Source organism: Glossina fuscipes, unplaced genomic scaffold (assembly GCF_014805625.2).
Source record: "Glossina fuscipes isolate IAEA_lab_2018 unplaced genomic scaffold, Yale_Gfus_2 2, whole genome shotgun sequence".
Taxonomy (NCBI): Eukaryota; Metazoa; Arthropoda; class Insecta; order Diptera; family Glossinidae; genus Glossina; species Glossina fuscipes.
Genome location: NW_023998416.1, coordinates 9,325,108 through 9,344,966, shown reverse-complemented (window position 1 = coordinate 9,344,966; position 19,859 = coordinate 9,325,108). Strand labels below are relative to the sequence as shown.

The window sequence follows — 19,859 nt, the reverse complement described above, 5'->3', positions numbered from 1 at the left end:
TATTGCACAGTTGAATATTGTTATTCTATTTCAATATTTATCCAAAAAAAAAAAAAAACGTTGGGAAACACGTGTTTTTGATTGTTAGAGTGGCCTTCTCCTTAAAGTGCGAACTGGACAAAATTTCACTTAGTTAGTTCAATTTGTTTTCGCTAGACCAAACCAGTCTATACCGAAGGTTTGAAAATTTAGGCAAAGAACTAAAAACCTTGCAATTCTTACTTTGTTTGGACCGGCCTTCAAAGTTAGCGCAACTCGAGGAAGTCCCACATGAACTTGAGAGTGAAATTAAGAAATATAAATATTTATATTCACATCAATAGTTCTTCATACTTTTTGGACGCAAGAGAGGCGTGGAATCTAAGCCAATAATATAAAAAGGATAAAAAGCGTTGTTCAAAATTACCCACTATGTGGAGTTATTCCAAACTAACTTTTAGTTCTTTGGGATTTTACGTCTATCAATCACATCTGCATAACAAATTTAAGCGCTTTTCAAAAAATTTTGGACAAACTTTGGACACACTAGTTATTGTCTGATCAATATTCAAATATATTTCATCTTTCTTCCTATTTAAATAATTTGTGGAGAGAGATCTGACTAAGACGAACCGTCTTTCTTCTAAAAGATTGGGTAGATGGTTAGACTAGTTGCCAAATGTTCGCCAAGTACTTTCAAAAGGTTCATAGGATTAAGGGTTCCCTAAAATGAGTCTCCAAATATTGGGAGAAAAGGCATACATTTAATGGATCAGCAATTTTAAGGGAAATAAATTAAAAGCAAAGCAACCCAAATCTATTAAATAAAATCTTTAGTAATCACCTACTGCTGTTCGTTCTTTTTTATACAATACTTCCGTTTCTCTCCAACATTTTCAAATATGAAAAGATTCTTGATTCTTGATATTTCTTACATTTTTGTTGTAATTTGCTTGTGTAATACATTTGCGAATATTAGAGAAATCGATGCATCGCCGATATATAGAAGCGATTACGATTATTTCGACTTAGCGGACATGGATTCCCACGATTACAAACAACAATCGGAATCAGTAGTCAACGATGCGTTGGAATGGCGTGCTTTAGATTTAGTAGAACGAAAAGAGAATAAGAGTGCGTGTTCGCCAACACAAAGCCAAAATATCCCAACGACTAAGCCAGCAACAAATTCACCGATTACAACGGAAATGGCGGGCCAATGTAGAAATGAAACTGTACAAGAAGCCCAAGATATAATTGAGCATGTGACAAATTTAATTAAATCGATGAGAGGACATGTAATGGCTCTTATCAAAAATATGAATGAATTGGAAACCGATATTTTGACATCTTCAGACGATTCGGACGAGGCTTCACTTAATTCAAAAAATTTCTCCATTAGCGGAATAGATCTCAACAACAACGCACATAAGTTAACATTTCCGGACGTTGGATCACAAACTCCCACTTATATGATTAATGAATGGTCGGTCCCTGTAAAAAATGAGAATGTAAACGATACATCTCGGCCAAGAGAATTCATTCAAGAAGCTAAGAATGCCGTACGTTCTTGGAAATCCCAAATTGAAGCCAGTAAACGTATTTTAGATGCGGCTGTAAAGAATGCTTTACTAAATTCCAATTTGAAATCGAATATTTTAAGTCATTCAAGAGCTTATCCATCCAATAATGCGGAAAAGTCCTACCCTATTTTAACTTTAAGCAAAACAGGAGTTAATTCAAACATCGAAAAGTTTATTTCGTCTCCCGCAGCTAAGATCTCCGAAAATATCGCTACAAATGAACTTCGGGCGCAATTACCAGAACAGTTTTAAAATACCGCAAACGTCGAACTATCCACTAAGACTATCAACTTAATATAATTCCATTACAAATGTCATTACGCAAGACCAGGATCAATATTTATTCTATTTTATACAATTTACGCACATCTCATCTTTAACATAGTCGCATCCGGTTTGTTGAACTCATATTCGTAATGCATTTGCTGCGAGAGTGTAAAGTGCTGAAGCAAAAATTTTGCAAAATTTGCCTTAATGCGCATAGATCCAAAGTTAATTATTATTGCGTCGAAATATTTAGGTCCAATAATTACGATTGGATTAGATAATATATGTATCATGAAAACAGTTATTTTACGAATTTCATATTTAAGAGCAGTGAAATAATAAAATTTTATCGTGAATTTGTGGGGAAAGAAACTCGAATAAAATATTAATTTTTAAACTAAAAGAAACAAAAATTATGCAAAGTTGCGTTAATCGCATATAAATTAATCTATTTTTTAATTGATATCAAGTATTTGAATGGAGAGTTTCAGATAACATGTGCACCTAGACCGATCAAGTCTAATAGCGAATGTTGAATGTATATCACCTCAGATAAGAAGTAAACATCGAAAATTTTCTTTAAATGTGTGAAAATAGATTTTTTAATCTTATTTTGTGGGTCAAGGAAAGGGGTATGCTTGCTGGCAAACAAGGAAAATGCGGTCAATTCCGGTAATCGCAGGTCTTTAAATTATTCCTCAGCTGTGTCATCTATGTTTAGTTAGTCGCGTCTAGCAACGTTTTATTTGCTGCTATTTTCATTTCATCTGATGTTTGCATTTATGGAGACCAATAACATTTTAATTTTAACAAGTGTTAAATCTAATAAAATCGACTGTCTGCAGATTGTGAATTGTTTCCTATTTCTTCTATCAATGACTCTCTTCTTTCACGAGATAAAATCGTTATTAGGGTAGGATCCAATCGGCCAATAGGCCGAGGTGGCCCAAATTTGGCACACTTAACTTTTTTACACTAAATTGCGTCGTTTTTGTCATATGAACTTCAGTTTTCGCTATACAAGAGGGGGTTCAAAAATTTCCCTAACCGATCTAAAGCTTTCATACCAATTTAATATGCCGAAATACGACTACTTAGCTACTTTTGCCGAGAAATTTTGAAAATTGCAATTTCTCTCCATACAACGACATTTTTGGGGCGTCGAAAAAGTGAACCGATCCGCACCATTTTCAATAGCGTTCGCCCTTGGTTCGAAACACGTCACTGTACCAGATTTCATCGAAATATCTGTAAAATTGCGACCTGCAGCTTGAACACAAAAACACATGGACAGTCGTTAGACGAGCAGACAGGCTTAGTTCGAGTTAGAAAATGATTCTGAATCGATGGATATATTAGAAGATGAGTCCATCTTAAGCCCTTCTGCGTGCGCACTAACCGAAAAGGTATAATGTTAGGCTTTATTATATAGTGAAACTTGTAGGCCATCCGCAAACTTAATAAAAATCATCCCACTTTGGCCGAAAAACGGGAAAATGAACGCATTTGCTGAAAGATTTACACAACTGCATTTACGTTCACGCTAGATGGTTCTTGTCCCTCTATTTTTTTTTTTTTTTTTTTTTGATTGGAAACAACCTGTAAAGAATTGTGTAAAATATCTTGACTTCCAAATTAACAAAAAACTAACAAAAAAAAAAAAAAACAATTAACATCGTACAAAAACCAAAAGACAAGAATTTTAATTAAAAACCCGAAGACTCAATCGACTAGGTCGTCTAGATTCTCAACTGAATTTAAAGAATAAATACATTCGATACAAGAATATCCACCAACTCGTTTCAACTTAAGGCCAGTAACTTTAATATTGCAATACTTTAAAAATATCAACATAGGACGCACTTTTTTAGCTATTAACGTTCTGTGGTTCGTTTAAAATTGAATATAGGAAATAGTTAAATATTTCCTGAGTTAAAAACCTAGTTGAACGTCTTTTTTTTAAATGTCTTCGCACATGGAATAATCACGTAGATACCTCGGGCTACCCCTTCCAATTCCCCCTTCCTCGGCCTACACTCGCCTTTCGCTTCTACATTTTGCCAAAGAGATAAGAAGTTTGTAAAGCCATCATATGGTGGATCATTCATTTACAAATTTATTTACAAATTATTTTAGTAAAATTTCTTAAAATGTATTGTTGTTTTTTACATATTTAAAGATCACATCTGTATTTTAAGCATCGTTCTCGACACATCTTAATTCTAAACACCGTTTTTAATATATTTTAACATCTCTGGTTTTCCGCCTTAACTTTACATTGCTATGTTGTTCCCATTAGCAGGCAATCATCTCCATCAACTTTCCATAGCATTCGTTTGTAACATTTTTAAATAGACTGTATATTAAAAATATATATATAAAAAAAGGTTGATAAAGTCGGATATTTGCGAATGCTGGTCAGTAGCAAAGACCAGATTGATGCCGATTGCATATCGAATTCAATCAAAATTTATTAAAACAACTTACTTAATGTAACATACTTTTGGCGAACGGCAGATTTGGAAAATATTGAAAAAGATTTCTATATAATCATCGGTAACTGGTAAAATTTCCCCTTTTTTAATGTTTGTTTTACCCTTTGTGCGAATTATTAAACTTAACTTTACAGAAGAGGAAACAAAACTAGTACAGAAGAGGCATCAAAACTAGGTTTTGAAGTACTCAATACTCGTACGGAGAGAGTAAGATAAACTGATATACTCGACAATCAAAAATTCAATGAGAATTTATTTAGACCATTAATTGTTATTAATTAATTATATCTTAAACGTACTTGCGCTCAGAAATATCACATGCACGAAATTGCACAGTAGTACAACACTTCGAAAACTCAACTGTTAGCATAAATATATTTATAAAAGAGTATTTTTGAGTCAAGTCATGGGTATAACGTATATTCGTTATCAGTAAAATTATATAACACACATGTTATAGTATTTTTTTTTATTTCGAGACCAGCTCATGATAGAACTAAATAAGTAACGACCCACCACTAAGTACTCTACTCCACCCTATAATTGTTCAACTAAAGACTATTCACAATAAGACTTTATATGGAAAGTGGAACAAAAGAGCGCGAAATTCAAACCATTTTCAGGAGTGTCCTTCGTTCACGCCAGAGTATCAAATTTCATCAAAATATCTCAAAAATTCCAACCTGCAGGTTGACGCACAGACACGCTTAGAAATCCAATAAAAGGCGAGTCCACCGAAAATGCTTCTGTGTATTGTATAGAACCCGCAAAAATTTAATACACTCTTGTATCACAAGAGATTTAGGGTATGAAAAGTTCATGTATATGATCCATTGCACAGTCCGCAATGCATGCCACAAGCAAGACTAGTCTTCTATTGTTTTGCTCAGGAAAATTCGATCGCAATCGAGGCAGTGGCTTCATATAAAACGATAGATGAGGTTATGTGCACTCTTTGTCGCAACGTCCTAAATAAACAACGACATACGTCAAATTTAAAAGTTCGTGTTTAAGAAAATCTTCAATAAAACTCATAGAGCAAATGACATAAAAATACGTAATAAAGATGTTTATGGAATGGAAATTTATTTATTTATTCACTTATGTAATTAACTAAGTTCTGCTGCAGATAAAATCGTTAGCCGAATATAAACTAAAGTATAACTTAACTAAAATTTACTCATAATCTGCAACAGCGTCAAATTAAACAATAACTTGGAATACAAGGATGTATGCAAAGTGTAACAACAATATGCCAACTTACAATTAATTACAATGAATGAAAGAAAACCAAAAGTATATATAATCAATACAGGACTACAAGTATTTATGCTCATGAAATAGAATTTAAATTTAAAACGCATGTAGATGCTATTGTTTAGTGCTAAGAGAAAATGGAATTTTTTCATAAACAAAATTGGAAAAGTTGTTATGACGGTGTAAATGTGACTTCGAATAAACGAAACATTTTCCGTTTCTTTTCTAAAGTGGATAATCCTATGCGTTTCAGTCTGTTTTCATACTGTAGAAGAGGTAAGGCGGGATTCCATTCCAAACCACGTAAAACAAATAAAGCAAAAAAAGCCACATTGAATAGACGCAAGAAGGCTCAACATGGCATCTGTAACTAGAAAGCCAGACAACAGTTGCATATTCAAGCCATGGGCTAACTAAAGATGTGTACAAGCTGTAGGTAACGTAGTAGTCAATGAATTCTTTAGACCATCTTTTGATATTCTTAAGCAGAGATCTTGCTTTTTTAACAGCAACCTCAATATAGGTATCAAACCTAGGTTTAAAGTGAAAAATCACACCTAAATGTTTAAAGTTTAACACTTCTTTCAGAATATGTTTACTAATCTTATAAGACGAGGACAACATACTAATCCCAGCAAGTAACAACTGCTTAAATTTTTATGATTTCAAAATCCTCCCGTTAGTCACACACCAAGTGCACACTCGCAAGATTATACGGAAGGAGTTTAACACCACACAATAAGTAATAGCAGAGGGAAAGGGTAATTTCATCCGCAAACATGAACACCCTGGAGTGTTGAAGGCACTCAGGGCGGTCATTCATAAATAATATAAGTCAGAGTGGTTCAAGATGGCTACCCTATGGAACATGAGCAGTAGCAGAGATTGGTCTGGATCGGACAGAAATGAATAACACACGTTGAGTGCGACCAGTGGATTAGCTACTGCACCAAGTTACTACATTATTCGAAAAACCAAGACAATCTAGCAAGCCATGATCCACTCTGTCCCATGCGTTCGGAAAACGTTTTGAAAATTTGAATGCAAAACTTGCGAAGGTTAGTGAAACTTGTTCTGCCTTTTAAGAAACCGCACAGGGGGATATAACACACGTTTACAGTTTAGGCGATACGCTAAGCTTGGTGATGCCTCTGTAATTCTCAATGCATTTTCTGGGTACGTTTTTGTAAATTGGGAAAATAAAACAAGCCTTTCAGTCCGATGGAAAGCAAACTTTTTTCAAGCAGTTATTGAAAATTTGCATAAGAGGAAAGCATATCTAATCAGTTCAACAGCGGAGAATAACAGACGCAATTCCATCCGGATCAGGAAAATTAGAGACATTCAAAGTCAACAACGATACAAGTACTTCATCTTCAGAGAGGGGCATAGACTGAAAAATGTCAAATGAACTTACCAAACGGAGTATTTGATGAATGGTAGCCTACCCCGAAAAAAACAGGCAAAAAAGCTCAGCTATTACAGAAGAATTAGAAAAATCAACCCTATGCAAGCTCCTCGTACTTTGCTTTTAGAATTTACCGAGGAGGATTGAGAAGTTTACCTCTCATTGATTGAATAAAATTAGCATAGCACGATTCTTTTAGGGAATTATAGTTACCGCTAACACTAGAGTATAACGTGAAGTCTCTAAGGAAGCGACTTTGTTTGTATTTTTTAAATAACTCGCTTTTTATATTAGGTATAATTCTTAACAGATCACTAAAGCAGACAGGACAGACAGACAGACAGACAGATAGACACACAGAAATTCGTAGGACATGGCTTTAACGGAATCGATAAAAAAAATAGCTGAGAAAAGGATGTTATAAATAACACTAAAGTTGCCATTTATGTCTTCATGATCAAAATACCAAGTAACGTCAGACAAAAAAATTCTAAGCGGATTATAATTTGTTTTGGAAAATTGGTGCAAGGCTTTTTTAATTTCTTAAAATCCCTCAGTATAATCGACTTATTACTGGGCTTGAGACGATGAGCAATATTTTTAAATAGAGACCTATGTGTGCACATTAAAGGTATACATCGCAATTTTTGTAAGTTTATGGACTCTCCAACCAAGCAATTGTCTAATCTGACAAAATCCTTCGAGATTGACATAATAAACAGATCCATTTGTCCTTCCATGTATATCGTTCTCTTTCAACTGCAGTCTTCTGTTCGCGAATACTAGAAAAACTTACGCAATTGAAACACTCTACTTCAGTTGTACATAAATGAATTAACAGTTGCATAAACAACGATATATATAAATTTATAGCTTATAATTAATAACAAAATATATCACAATTCGTTTAAAATTAAGTAAATGTACATAATGAAGTAAGAAAGAATTCTTGTAAAATAAGAGACTAACCTCTTGCATATAATAAAAGTACTGTACACATTATTATAATTGTATTTGTGTAACTTAGTGCGTCACGTATTGCTAGCATCAACGACATCGCAACCTGAGTTATTGGAAATCACTGAGAGTCGATCTAAATAATTGCTGTCACCTGCAATTATTTTGCACGATTGATCTGGCATTTCTTCTGCAAAGACTTGCTGGCAGCGTGTTAATAATGTCAGATTGTAAAATACTCCTTCATTATCAATTGTGTTAAATTGCGTAAACTCTCTATCAGTAAATATTTGCTCGGCCTTATTTCCGTCAAATTTAATGCAGGTCAATAGCTCAGGTTTGTCGGCAGGGCCACTGAAACATTCCCAACAACTTCCACCTATCTTTGGTGAATCAAAGACTGAATCTGTCGAATTATTTAAATAATCCGATGTCTCTGCTATTTTTGTCGTGATGCCGCCCGGTGTTATCAGCTTACTTGTGTCCTTTTGAACGCACAAAAACATCCGGTTATGTTGTTTTGACAAAACATTAGCATCTACTTCTTCTAAATCCGAACTCCTTTGGGATGAAAATCTGGAGCTACGTCTTTTAAATACATCACGATTCAATGGATTATTCTGGACATGAGCTGTATTCCAAATGCACAATTGCTCGGAAATGCTTACTAGCACCTCATTTTTGTTTGAGAATTTCATATCACAAACGGCAGTTTTATGAGATTTAAGGCAGTAAATAAATTGTATATTATAGTTATCCAATACTTGAAATATTTCTATGTCACCGTTATGATAGTTCGTCTTTTCATTGCTCTGAATTTCTAAGCCAACAGCCACTATCGACGCATCTTTAGTTGCCGCCAAACAACTTAATTTACACTCGATTTCACATCGTTTAAATTGATGCTTTTGTATCAATTCCAAATCATCATTCGGTGACTTTTGACATGTGAGTATCTGAAAAGCATAACGAATCGATTTCATTTTTAATATATTTGAAAAAATCTGTATTTTAAACGAGCAATCTAAATAAATATTATATTCTTATTATTTTTTTCGGCAAACGGAAAGTCGACTATACTTCGTCAACGCGAACTTTTATGAAGTCTATAATGCATTGCCACAATTTGGAGCGAATTTCAATATTAGAAAGTGGTGAGTTTGACTTATTTATTCTAATCAGTTGTCTGCGCAAGTTCTAACAGTAAAAACATGTTCATGGCCAATTAATACGCCATTAATAATTAAAGTACATGTAATCTTGGGCAGCGAATCGCCAACCGCCAAACGTATTATGTGCATTGCGATGCTGGAGGGTAAAAAAAGGTAAGAAAGTGTTTCTTCAGTTTCTTCATTTCTTTAACAAATTAAAAAGTCCTTCATATCGTTCTATAGTTATATGCAAGATAAGCAATATTTTAAAAATAACTCAAGCCTTTGGAACTATTTCTGCCATCCCGTTATTTTATTATATCTGTTTTTCGGTAATCATACGTTATATGCTGATGAGTTACTCTCGACGTTCACCACCGGGATTGTGTATGATAACGCAAAAATAGTTATAATTGGGCATATGTTAACGCTTGCATAGTATGTTATACATGGCTCTCACTTTAATAATTTCCGAGTAACGAGCAAAAATCCAAAAATTTTTATTAAAAAAAACTGAGGCTTTCTTCTACGGGCTTCTGCTCTTACCAATTTGGCCCTTTTCAATGTTTCTACCGTATTTGAAGGTGATATTATCATTTTTGCCACCAGGAGAATGTCAGCAACACACACCGGATCGGCGGACAGATTGTTTAAAAATCAACCTAGAATTTCACGCTGATCAAGAACATATATATATATATATACTTTATAGGGTCTCTTCCTTTTGGGTATTGGAAAAAAAAAAAATGAGTATACACCGATTTTACAGTGGTGGGTATAAAAAGAAAATTTGATCAGCCAGTGTAAGAAAAGATTATAACCTAAAGGAATCACTGTAACAACGTGTATGAATAATTGTTCAAGTATTTGTATAAAAATTTGGCCACATACAAGAATAAGCGAAAAATGTGAGAATAAGCGTCCAATTTGTGTATGGCTTACATTACATTGCATATAAACAAACTTACCCGTATACAGTAATCACATGATGAGGCTAAAAACAAAGTATTATTTTGAAAATCGCTATCACTTAAGTAGAAATGTGGCTCCGGATCGACATGATGAATATAATCAAATTTGGGGCTGGCTTTGAAGACCTGTAAAAATGCACTTTAATCATTTTCACAAAAAAAGTGAACAAAATTGCGCTTTCTCTTACCACCACTGCACCATAATTATTTATCAAAATCAAGTAATTGTCTAGCACCGAATAGGAAAACAATGTATTAATTCGACATCTTGTATTAATGTTCTGATTGAGATCTTTAATAAGCGTTAATTCATCTTGGCAAGAAGAAGCTACTAGGATACGTTCATTGATTACTTTGAGGTAACTAATGGCGTTATTAGTAAAAGACGGCGTCACGCGTGACTCGTCACCTACATTAAAAATGACACCGTTCTGATAGCCCACAAAAGCCCAGTTTCTAAATGCCGCAACTGCCGAAATGTTTTCCGTTATTCCCGCAGGTTTTATAATTGACCAGTTTTTCGTATCCGATGTGCAAATTTGATGAATCTTCCAACGACGAACAAAATTATGTTCATTAAGTACGTAAAATATCTAGATAACTAAAATCGTAACACTTACCCTATTTTTTGAATCGGCAGCGATTAAATTGGTATAGTCATCATACGTTACGTCGAAAAGTTTTTGCCCTAAAAGTCTTATATTGGTTTGTTCTTCTAGGATAATGTCATCGGTAATAGAGCTATGTTGCCAACCTAAAGCATCTTCTCCGGTTTTACGTAAGCAAAGCAAATACAAAATGCGTTTATTTTTTACACCACAAACAATCATACATTTGTATTCTTTATCGTCCAAATCGAATACGTCCACGCATCGTATTTGTTCACTAACAACGCTACGCATTATTTCACTGCATGTGCAGACATCATAGACCACTAGCCCAGTGTTCGTGCCCAATATCAGGTAACGTCGATCTGCTGATAATTTGGCGCAAGTAATATGATAGTCAGCGTTGTCTAATAACACTTGCATATCGCCATTTAAAGAAGTGACACGTTGCTTTTGAAAGGCTAGGCTCAAAATTTTATCGGTGAAAATAAATATCAAGTGAGTGTAAGATGATGGACCGACATCGCTATAAACTTCATACCTTACTAAGCTAGATTCGTGTAATGGCCATTCAAAGGAGGTAGGCACGTTAGAGCAATCTTGCAAGTTCCAGAAACTTAGTTCGGATGACGTATTCACTAATACATAATATTTTTTCAACATTTTACAGATAAACCGTATGTTAGTGAAATTTGTTTGTAAAACTGGAATATAGCTGCGCTGAAATTCCTCTTCATCGGGGTTCCAAACTAGCACACAAATGTCACCATTTCTTAAAGCTATATGCAGATAAATTTCTTCGGTATATTGCGATACTAACTCAATGTAAAATGCTACCACTCGATCTCTTTTGCATAATGGCATATCGTCAATTTGTTGTTTACATTTTTTCATTTCCACTTGACTGGAATACAAGTACAAATTAAGAGGATTGAATTTTTTGGTACTGTTCCGGCGTTGGGTTAAACTGCGTTTACGTTCATTCGCAATTGACCATAATTTCAATTGACCATGGTCATCTAGTGTTAGCATAAAGTTTTCTTGACCGAACAAACTGATATCGATTATGTTGACAATACTTTCTCTAATAATTAGGACTGGGCCACAGCTGCAATCTAGCGATATATCTACTAAGTAAGTATCATTGTTTTCTAATACAATAATGCATAAGTCTTCCACTAATACATGTACAATTTTTGGTGTTTGAATTAAATTAACGATGAAACGTCTCTGATGGAAATTACCTCTGAAATTAGACAAGGATAGCCAGAAATATTAAAAATGAAGATTTCAAAATAATTTTTTAACTATAGATCCGCTATGTAGTTAAAGTCATAACTTCGCCTTTTTTAAGGATAGTGGTTTTTGTTAATAGCTCTCAATTTTGTTCTTTTTTTAAGGTGTAACATGTGTATTACATCATCATTAGCATCAACGTAATTACTCAGAAAAGAGAAAATTGGTTATTGGAAAATTTGCAGGCGGAACCCTTTGTATAGTGAGAATTTTAATCTAAGAAGAATTTCTTATGTAAAATTTTACTTGAAAAGAGGGCACCGCTAAAACCTCTTTCTGATTTCCCTGTTATTAGCATTAATCTGCCCAGTGTCCATTAATTAAGTAAGTAAGGAAAGATTAAGAAATCAGAGACTGCCTGAGATACTTTTATTCGACTTGATTAAGTTGAGTTAGCAGCAAATAAGAGAAAACTGAGTTTTCCGGTAACACCTTTCGTGTTAACAATAACTCATTTTTTTCACTCACTTTGTTGCCTAATTTAAAATATACGAATCACATGGAATCACATTGCAGCCTATAACTTTCTCTGTTATTTTTTAGAATAACCTTGAAATAATTAGTTTCTTACCTTTCTAGAAACCATGCGCGGCGTGGAAATTGAGAAATTTGTTTCAATGCTAAATTTTGTATTGGCTCTTCGGACATTAGAGCGTATTGTAATAAACAAGTATCGGCAATGTGATATATTTTTTCCTCCACTTTAGCCAAAAAATCAATAATATGCTTAAACAAATTTGGAGCGCGAGACATATCATAACTTGTAATTTCACGTTTGTAATCTTTTAAATCAGCCACAGAAGAAAGTAAGCCCACCGACCGCATCTTTTGCTCCAAGAAACCAAAATCGAAATATAATTTGGGGAATAAATCAAAATACTCAGCACCCAGTAGATGAAAACCGATGTACTTGAAGAAATACTTATCATGCAAAGGTTTATCGCAAAATAAATCCACCTCAGAACGAAATTCAAGACATTGATGAACTCTGAAAGGAATTAAAAAAAGCAGAAAAAATATTATAATATAAAGGTACACAGTTGAACACATAATTGCTGGTTTAAACTGAGCAAAAACACTAGCTTAAAAGCGATGCTAAACCGCGTCATGTTTGTTTGAATATCCGCCGACGAATTCAATCTAAAACACGACTCTATGTACTCTATGTAGAATAAATCAACTATGAACCGCCTGGATGACCGAGTAGGCAATTGTCTCGTCTAGCAACTCAGTGGTCGTTGGGTTCAAATCTCAAGTGCGGCAGAGTTTTTAATAAAGCCGAACGCCTTAGATATGCTAGTGCCTTATGACTTTAGTCTTAGAATTCATTCTCTGGCTAAATTAATAATAATAATAATAATAAATCAACTATTTTGCATAGATGATAAGAGGAAGGGAGGGAATGCTCCAAGCGTAAAAACGAAATGGTCCAAAAGAGTAGCTCTAAGGGTTAAAATTGGTTGGGAGGTATTGACGAAGTAGGTTTAGTACCGGCATACAGCTCGCACTATGAAAAATTATGTAATCAAATTCAACGACAAAGATGATGCTAGGGCGGTTCCCAACTAACGTCATCACAACAGGGGAGAGAACGGCAGTATTAACAGCGACCGTTCATTTAGGAATATTCTGTCATAGTCGTACACTTTTGTAATAAATAATAAAAATAATGTTATATTCTAATTTGGAAAATCTATTAAGTTTTAGTAAAGCATTCTTACTTACTTGTAATATTTCACGATTTCTCGATGTAATTCCAATTGATTAATAAGCGACTGTATAGTAGGACTAGTTTTTAGGTAAGAACTGTAAGCAAACCTTAAGTGACAAGTCATTGTATCGTTATCGTCCAGATCCGTTTTGATAACTGAATACTTGTAGAATATATAAACTATTTCTTCGGCGTCATGTATTGATGTCCGCCATAAGTTTGCTATTAACTATAATAGAGAAAGAGAAACAAAGAGCGCTGATATGCATGTTTATACTTAAGATCGCTGGAGGCAACGATATGGACGACCGTATCGGGAATTGGACGGTTATATAACAATAGTTGCTTTACCATTTTTAACAGAAAAAAAAATATTTTGAAAATTACTTACATACATACATCTTAAATAAATATATTTTATATATATAATAATTATATATACTTTTTTCTATGCAAGTTTTGAAACTACCTTGAGAACATAATGTAGATAAAATATTAACCTCGATGCAGTGCAATAACGTTGCATTACATTAAACGTCGACTTTTTTTAAAAAAATAGTCTTAGCTCTTAGCGCCTTAGTTTCATGCATTTTATTATTATTATTATTGTAATTCTAGATTAATGAAATAAATTCTTAGACTAAAAGGAAAAAGACATGGCTCTAATTTATAAAAGCACATTACATATTGAGCCTAATAGTTTTAATAAAGTAATATTTTTATTGATATTCTGTTCTGTAGCTGATTGTGGAATGTCTATAGGGTTAATCGTTCCAAATGCAATACGTTTAGGCTAGAGGAAAAGTTAAGACAGTCAGAGAGAATGTGCTTTATAGTTAGAATTTGTCCACAATTGAGGATTGGGGAAGAAGACTTCTTTAAAATCCATTGCTGAGTTGCAATCGTAAGGCCAAGGCGAATACTCCAAAAGGTTTGGATCTTGATTTTCTCAACATTTGTTGGGTATAAAGGTGGAATTGATTGTGGGGTAATAGAAAATTTTTTTTTTTTTAATTAAAAATAAGCGAAAATTAAATACGATTGATATATAAAAAAACTATATCTCGTCATACAAAATAGTCGTTAGTGCAAATCATTTTTCGACATCATTAGATGTAAATGCGTTTTAACAGAGGAATTGACTACTTTTAACAGAAAAGTTAATTACTATTGACAAAGAGCCCTGAGAATCCATGCTTTCTGAAGGGTAACTTTTAACTGAAATGTGTGAACAGATGAATAATTTTGTTCTTCTTCTTCTTCATGATAAAAGTTTAACGGTTGACGTGGTTGCCATATCTTGAAAGCAACCGTATTGTCAACATGTAAAGAAAAAGAATCTGTTTGTAATTTTAAAAGTTTTTCCATGACAAACCAAAGCAAAGAATCAAAGAAAAAAATGGGCGTGTTTAAGACGATTCAGAAATTGATTAAATTCACTCTGCTTATATTGAAGAACATATGTGCTTTATGAATCCCCTCACGTTTCCCTAATATGGTTTAAGTCCAACATGGAGTGATGCAGCAACACAGTAAATTTTCCTTAGTTAATTAGGAAATAATGTTCACCCTATAGATTTGAAATAGTCGCACATTCGATTAATGTTCTTGTCAAATTATTCAAATATAGAGATGGGGAAATAGTTATGAATGGTTTTGGCTCACCTTAACAGGTATGCCGACGCAGTGGGGAAAAATTGCAAACACCGCATACCGTCGCATTTGCTCCTGTGTTAGAACTTCTAAGGATGTTTCAATGTCGCGTTTAAATTTTTTGTCCGGTATCCTAAAACGGAATTTATTTTAATTGTCTAAAATGAACTTGGCCTAAGGGTTTTTAAGAACCTACTGTAAATTCTCTAGGTATTTCTTCCATTGAAACCAATTTGATTTTTTTTCACGCAGATGTTTTGCTATGATGCTCAATAAATATGGATCGCCATTACTAAGATAATAGATATCGGTTTCGTTTGTGGTAGCAAACTCTCGCCAATCATACTTTTTAATGTATTTGTCCAACAGCAAACGAAACTCAGTAAAACTCAAGCCTTCTTCCAAGTTGAAATGCTTATTCGTTTTAGTAGATAGTTTTTCGCTTACTTTCTTATTGCGCGTAATTATCAAACGTTTGCAACCCAAGTTAAACGCTTCCAGTGTTTTAATATTTTGCACATTTGTCAAAACCAAAAGACAATTGAGAAATTGCTTAGCTTTTAGAAGTTCACGTAACCGTTCTTGCAAATGCAGTATCTTATATGAAATTTTTGAAGGACCTTCAAGTGTAAAATGATGATTTGGATTAAGTTTCAGCATTAGAGTATTCAAAGCATGTAAATCCTCATCAGGACTATCGCAATATTTCGTATCAATATGAAATATTTTAAAATTCATGGCTTGTAGAACAGTAAATTCGGAGCAGACATCTAAAGCCAACCATTTTTTACCACTGCCTAGTTCACCGAGAAGAACGACACTCGCAAGTCCAATTTTCGGGTTTAAAGAACGCAAGGCCGCACGCAATTTCATAAACTAAAACAGAAAAGAGAAAAACTTCAAAACAAATAGCACATCTTACATACATAAAAAATATTTACAGGTTTAGTGCGATGTACATTGAAATCCGTAAAATTCTGATGATCATTACGTATTCTTTTTAATGTCTCCAAATATTCTTCAGTAACAGAGCTGTGATCGCGCAAAGCGTTTTTAATTTCATCAACAATCCATTTGTAATCATAAGCGATACAATTCAAAAAACTCATGATATCTGCATCGCTCTTATTTTGCAGAACCCATAGCATATGGAATATCTGAGCTTTGCCTTCCTTCGAAGGAAATTAAGCAGAACGATAAATATGAAATTAGAGGTATGCTTTTAATTCGGCGTCTTACTTCTTTGGCAATGTAACGAAATTCTTCAGGCTTCAGTAAATCTTTCAAGAAGTGTTGCACATCCTTGAATTCAAAATCTCTGCAAAATTGCGGCGTAAATACTGGCAAAATATCAGAATATGGAACTGTTTCTATTTCGCTGGACGTACGACTGTGAGCATTCATTTTATGTTCCTTTGTGTTGTATCCCTCGTTCGCATCGAAGTCTGAAGCACACTTTTAAAATAAAGTAAAACTGTAAATTTTTTATATAGCATGATGAGAGATACAATATTGTGAAAGTACGGAAATTGCAGTCACATATATATGCAGTGCATTTATTCATGATGGTTATATTCTTTGTTGACACAACCATACATATTTAAATGTTTACAACGGGGTGGAATATTCAGGAATCGCCGGAGTAAGGACAGCGTTTTTCCACATTATCATTTGTGCTTGCTTCTTTCTAGTAAATCGGTTGATTTATTTTCTCCTAGAAAATTCAACAATAAATACGCCAATTCTTGTGCCGTAAAGGCAAGTAACCGCTTTTCAAAAGCTTGTGCACAAAGTAAACAAAATTAAAAAATCACGCCTATAAGTTGAACATGTACGCTGCCCGTTTGTATTAGTTGAATAGAATAATTACCAAAAGAGACTTTATTCATGGTCTCCTTTTTATTTTAATTTTTTTATGCTATGACGTAATCAATAATAGGAGCAACAAGTATCTGTGGGTCAAAACGACTTATCATTTGGAATTCTACAACACCTGAATTTCGCTTACAAGCAAAGTAAAATGAATGTCCACCGTCTTTGTGCACTCGGAATTAGTCGAGTAATCGCGTTTGAATCATTTGAAAGATAGAAGGTAAAGCTGAAAGTAAAAAATCCAACTAATGCGGTAAAATATACATATAACCACGCGAGACCACACACGCAAATAAATTGAGAGTCGTCTTTCACGCTTTCCGGCTTTATGACTTATATACCAAATATTTTATTGCTATCAGCATATTGTAATAAAGGCATTAGCATATCCCAATAAACCAAGCATTGTTTGCTAGAAATACTGTAAGAAAGTTCTAATGGTTTCAATATTATTTTAGTAATAGTGGCTTATTAATAAAGGCCCTTAAAAAAAAAACCGAAAAACTCGATGAAGTGTTTTCCTTGCTTTAATGTCTCTAAAAGTCCGTCAAAGAAGAAGAAATATTGTAATTACTAAATTCAACGTAATTGAATTTTGAGGAACCGGGCCAGAATTTAGAATTTGCGTGCGTTAATTTCAATAGTCAAATAAAAACGAAAATTTATAAATATGGCTAATTATAGGACGACCTTATAAAGACAATCGAATTCTTTTACGATCAAACGAAACGTTTTTTTTTATTTTAAATATTGCTTGGTAAATAATTAGAAACATCTTTTTATGTTATAAAAACAAAAGTTATATATTTAGGTTTTTCAAACATTTGAAGAGAAAATACACTGTTAATAAAGATTAAAATAGATAAAAAGGTTTCAAAAGTTTTTTAGTGCATTTAGTTCAACATCCTAACTTGTAAGCCATGCAAAATGAATGCAACTCCAAAAATGAATGAAAGACTTTTATCCTAGTTAAGCGCATAGTAAAAAACCATCTTTTAAAGAACAACAGTAAGGAAACTGTAGCAAGAAAGAGATAAGAAAAACCAAAATATTTATTAATATAAATTTGCATTTATTGCTGCCATTTTATAAGACGATGCCAAAATTGAGTAAACTGGTATAATTCACTTACTAATTTCGAATTCCTAACTGGCTTTAAAGTTGGATACTAAAAATTACAAATTGGTAATGAAAAACTACAAATCGCTTGTTTTGAATAATGTAAACATATATACATTCATATATGTATCTATATGTATGTTCTTTGGAGGACGTTGAACCACTTGCTATTTTTTAAAAAAAGAATTTCATATTAATGACGAATGCTGAGAAAGTTGGTTTTATTAGTTAGTAGAAAAATTTAAAAGCGTAGGATGAATACAAATTAATTCCCATTCATTTTTATCAAAATTCACTTACAAATCATTTGACAATTCAATCGACTTTGATTTTAAGTATGAGACAAAGAAAACAAGATTGTATTGTTATTCTGTTCAATTTTTTCAAATGACTAATTCTACAATTTTTCACATTTAATTATTAAGTTTTAAGCTCTTATTCAATTACATTTACAATTTTCATATGCGTTACGTTAAATAAATTTACAATTATTTCCCTGCGCCTCGATTATTTGCAAATTTTTACAATTATTCGCTGACTAAATGAAAGCAACCAGTAGTGCCAACTAAACACCTTGATTTAGTGATAGACTAATTTTACATTACAGAGTTGCATTTTTCGGAGCTTATATATATCTTCAATGAAATACAGGACAATAGAAATGATATTAACAGTTGTTCCGTTAGTAAATGGCGTCGATCGTTTTACTATGTTTACAATTGAAGTTTTGGTAAGGAAGAAGTTCCAAGTCTTGAAAATTAGACCAAGAGATCTGGATTATTGATAAAAAAATTGAATAACGGGTCGCAGTCCACTATAAAATACTCTACACAACCCTACAGTTATACATATAACTGATGATATGATATAATTCGTTATATGGGAAGAGGTCGAAAAAGTAGTCCGATGTGTGCCATTTGCAACAGCGTTTCTCCTTGGGCCAAAACACGTCAGTATACCATCAGTATTTCATTGCAATATTTTTAAAACTGCGGTCTATAGGTGCAACCCAAGAGAACAACACGGCCCACTGGCGACTGCGCTGCACTCAACTGCTGCGCTGCATCTAAGGGCTGCGCTACAACCAAAATCTTAGTCAGATTGGGTCTCGACGAAGACGAAGGATAATATTGATGGAGTAGGTTTTGGTTTGAATTATATTTGAATAGAAAACGGAATCAATTATTGGGTATCAAATAAAAGGTGGAGCAAGTAGGTTGCCTGCATCCTTTGTTACTTAGCCTCTACGACAATAAGAAATGCAAGTGTTTTCGATTAGAAGAAAGTTTCGTAATCTTGTCTCATTTCTTCGAAATTATCTCTTTTTAAGAAAATTTTCTACATCCCAGAATTCTGTTATTGCAGTCTTTATGCAATTGGTGGACTCAGTGAAGAATCTGTTAAGTGGACCTTGACTCTAACAAATATTTATTGGTTTCAGAAGAAACTGAAAATGCAATCCAATTAGCATACAACAAAAATTTTCAAAATGATTATCGTGGCTTTTGAAGTCGCAGTTGAAAGGAGAAATA

The 19,859-nt window shown here is 33.5% G+C and overlaps 1 protein-coding gene across 2 annotated transcripts; it reads right to left on the bottom strand.

The window, feature by feature from the left end:
• Nucleotides 1-6,094: 6,094 nt before the first annotated feature.
• Nucleotides 6,095-18,721, bottom strand: LOC119633162. Of its 2 annotated transcripts, XM_038026506.1 has the most exons (11): nucleotides 18,628-18,721; nucleotides 16,576-16,791; nucleotides 16,278-16,508; nucleotides 15,533-16,212; nucleotides 15,349-15,469; nucleotides 13,698-13,912; nucleotides 12,544-12,960; nucleotides 10,689-11,922; nucleotides 10,257-10,616; nucleotides 10,066-10,194; nucleotides 6,095-8,902 (listed from the first exon to the last, which is right to left on the bottom strand). In XM_038026506.1, the coding sequence occupies exons 2-11, from the start codon at nucleotides 16,738-16,740 to the stop codon at nucleotides 8,021-8,023; spliced, it is 4,434 nt and encodes a 1,477-aa protein (XP_037882434.1). In that variant the 5' UTR covers nucleotides 16,741-16,791; nucleotides 18,628-18,721; the 3' UTR covers nucleotides 6,095-8,020. The 2 variants fall into 2 exon arrangements, with proteins under 2 accessions (XP_037882434.1, XP_037882435.1); XM_038026507.1 differs by lacking the exons at nucleotides 16,576-16,791; nucleotides 18,628-18,721 and having other exon boundaries at nucleotides 15,533-16,233; nucleotides 16,278-16,316.
• Between the last annotated feature and the right edge of the window lie 1,138 nt (nucleotides 18,722-19,859).

Excerpts from the sequence above, each read along its gene's own strand:
- LOC119633162 (XM_038026506.1), bottom strand. The coding sequence starts at position 16,740 with ATGAATGCTCACAGTCGTACGTCCAGCGAAATAGAAACAGTTCCATAT. Across the intron at positions 12,961-13,697 it reads GAAATCGTGAAATATTACAA|AGTTCATCAATGTCTTGAAT; the intron begins GTAAGTAAGAAT and ends AATTCCTTTCAG. Across the intron at positions 8,903-10,065 it reads CATGTGATTACTGTATACGG|ATACTCACATGTCAAAAGTC; the intron begins GTAAGTTTGTTT and ends TATGCTTTTCAG.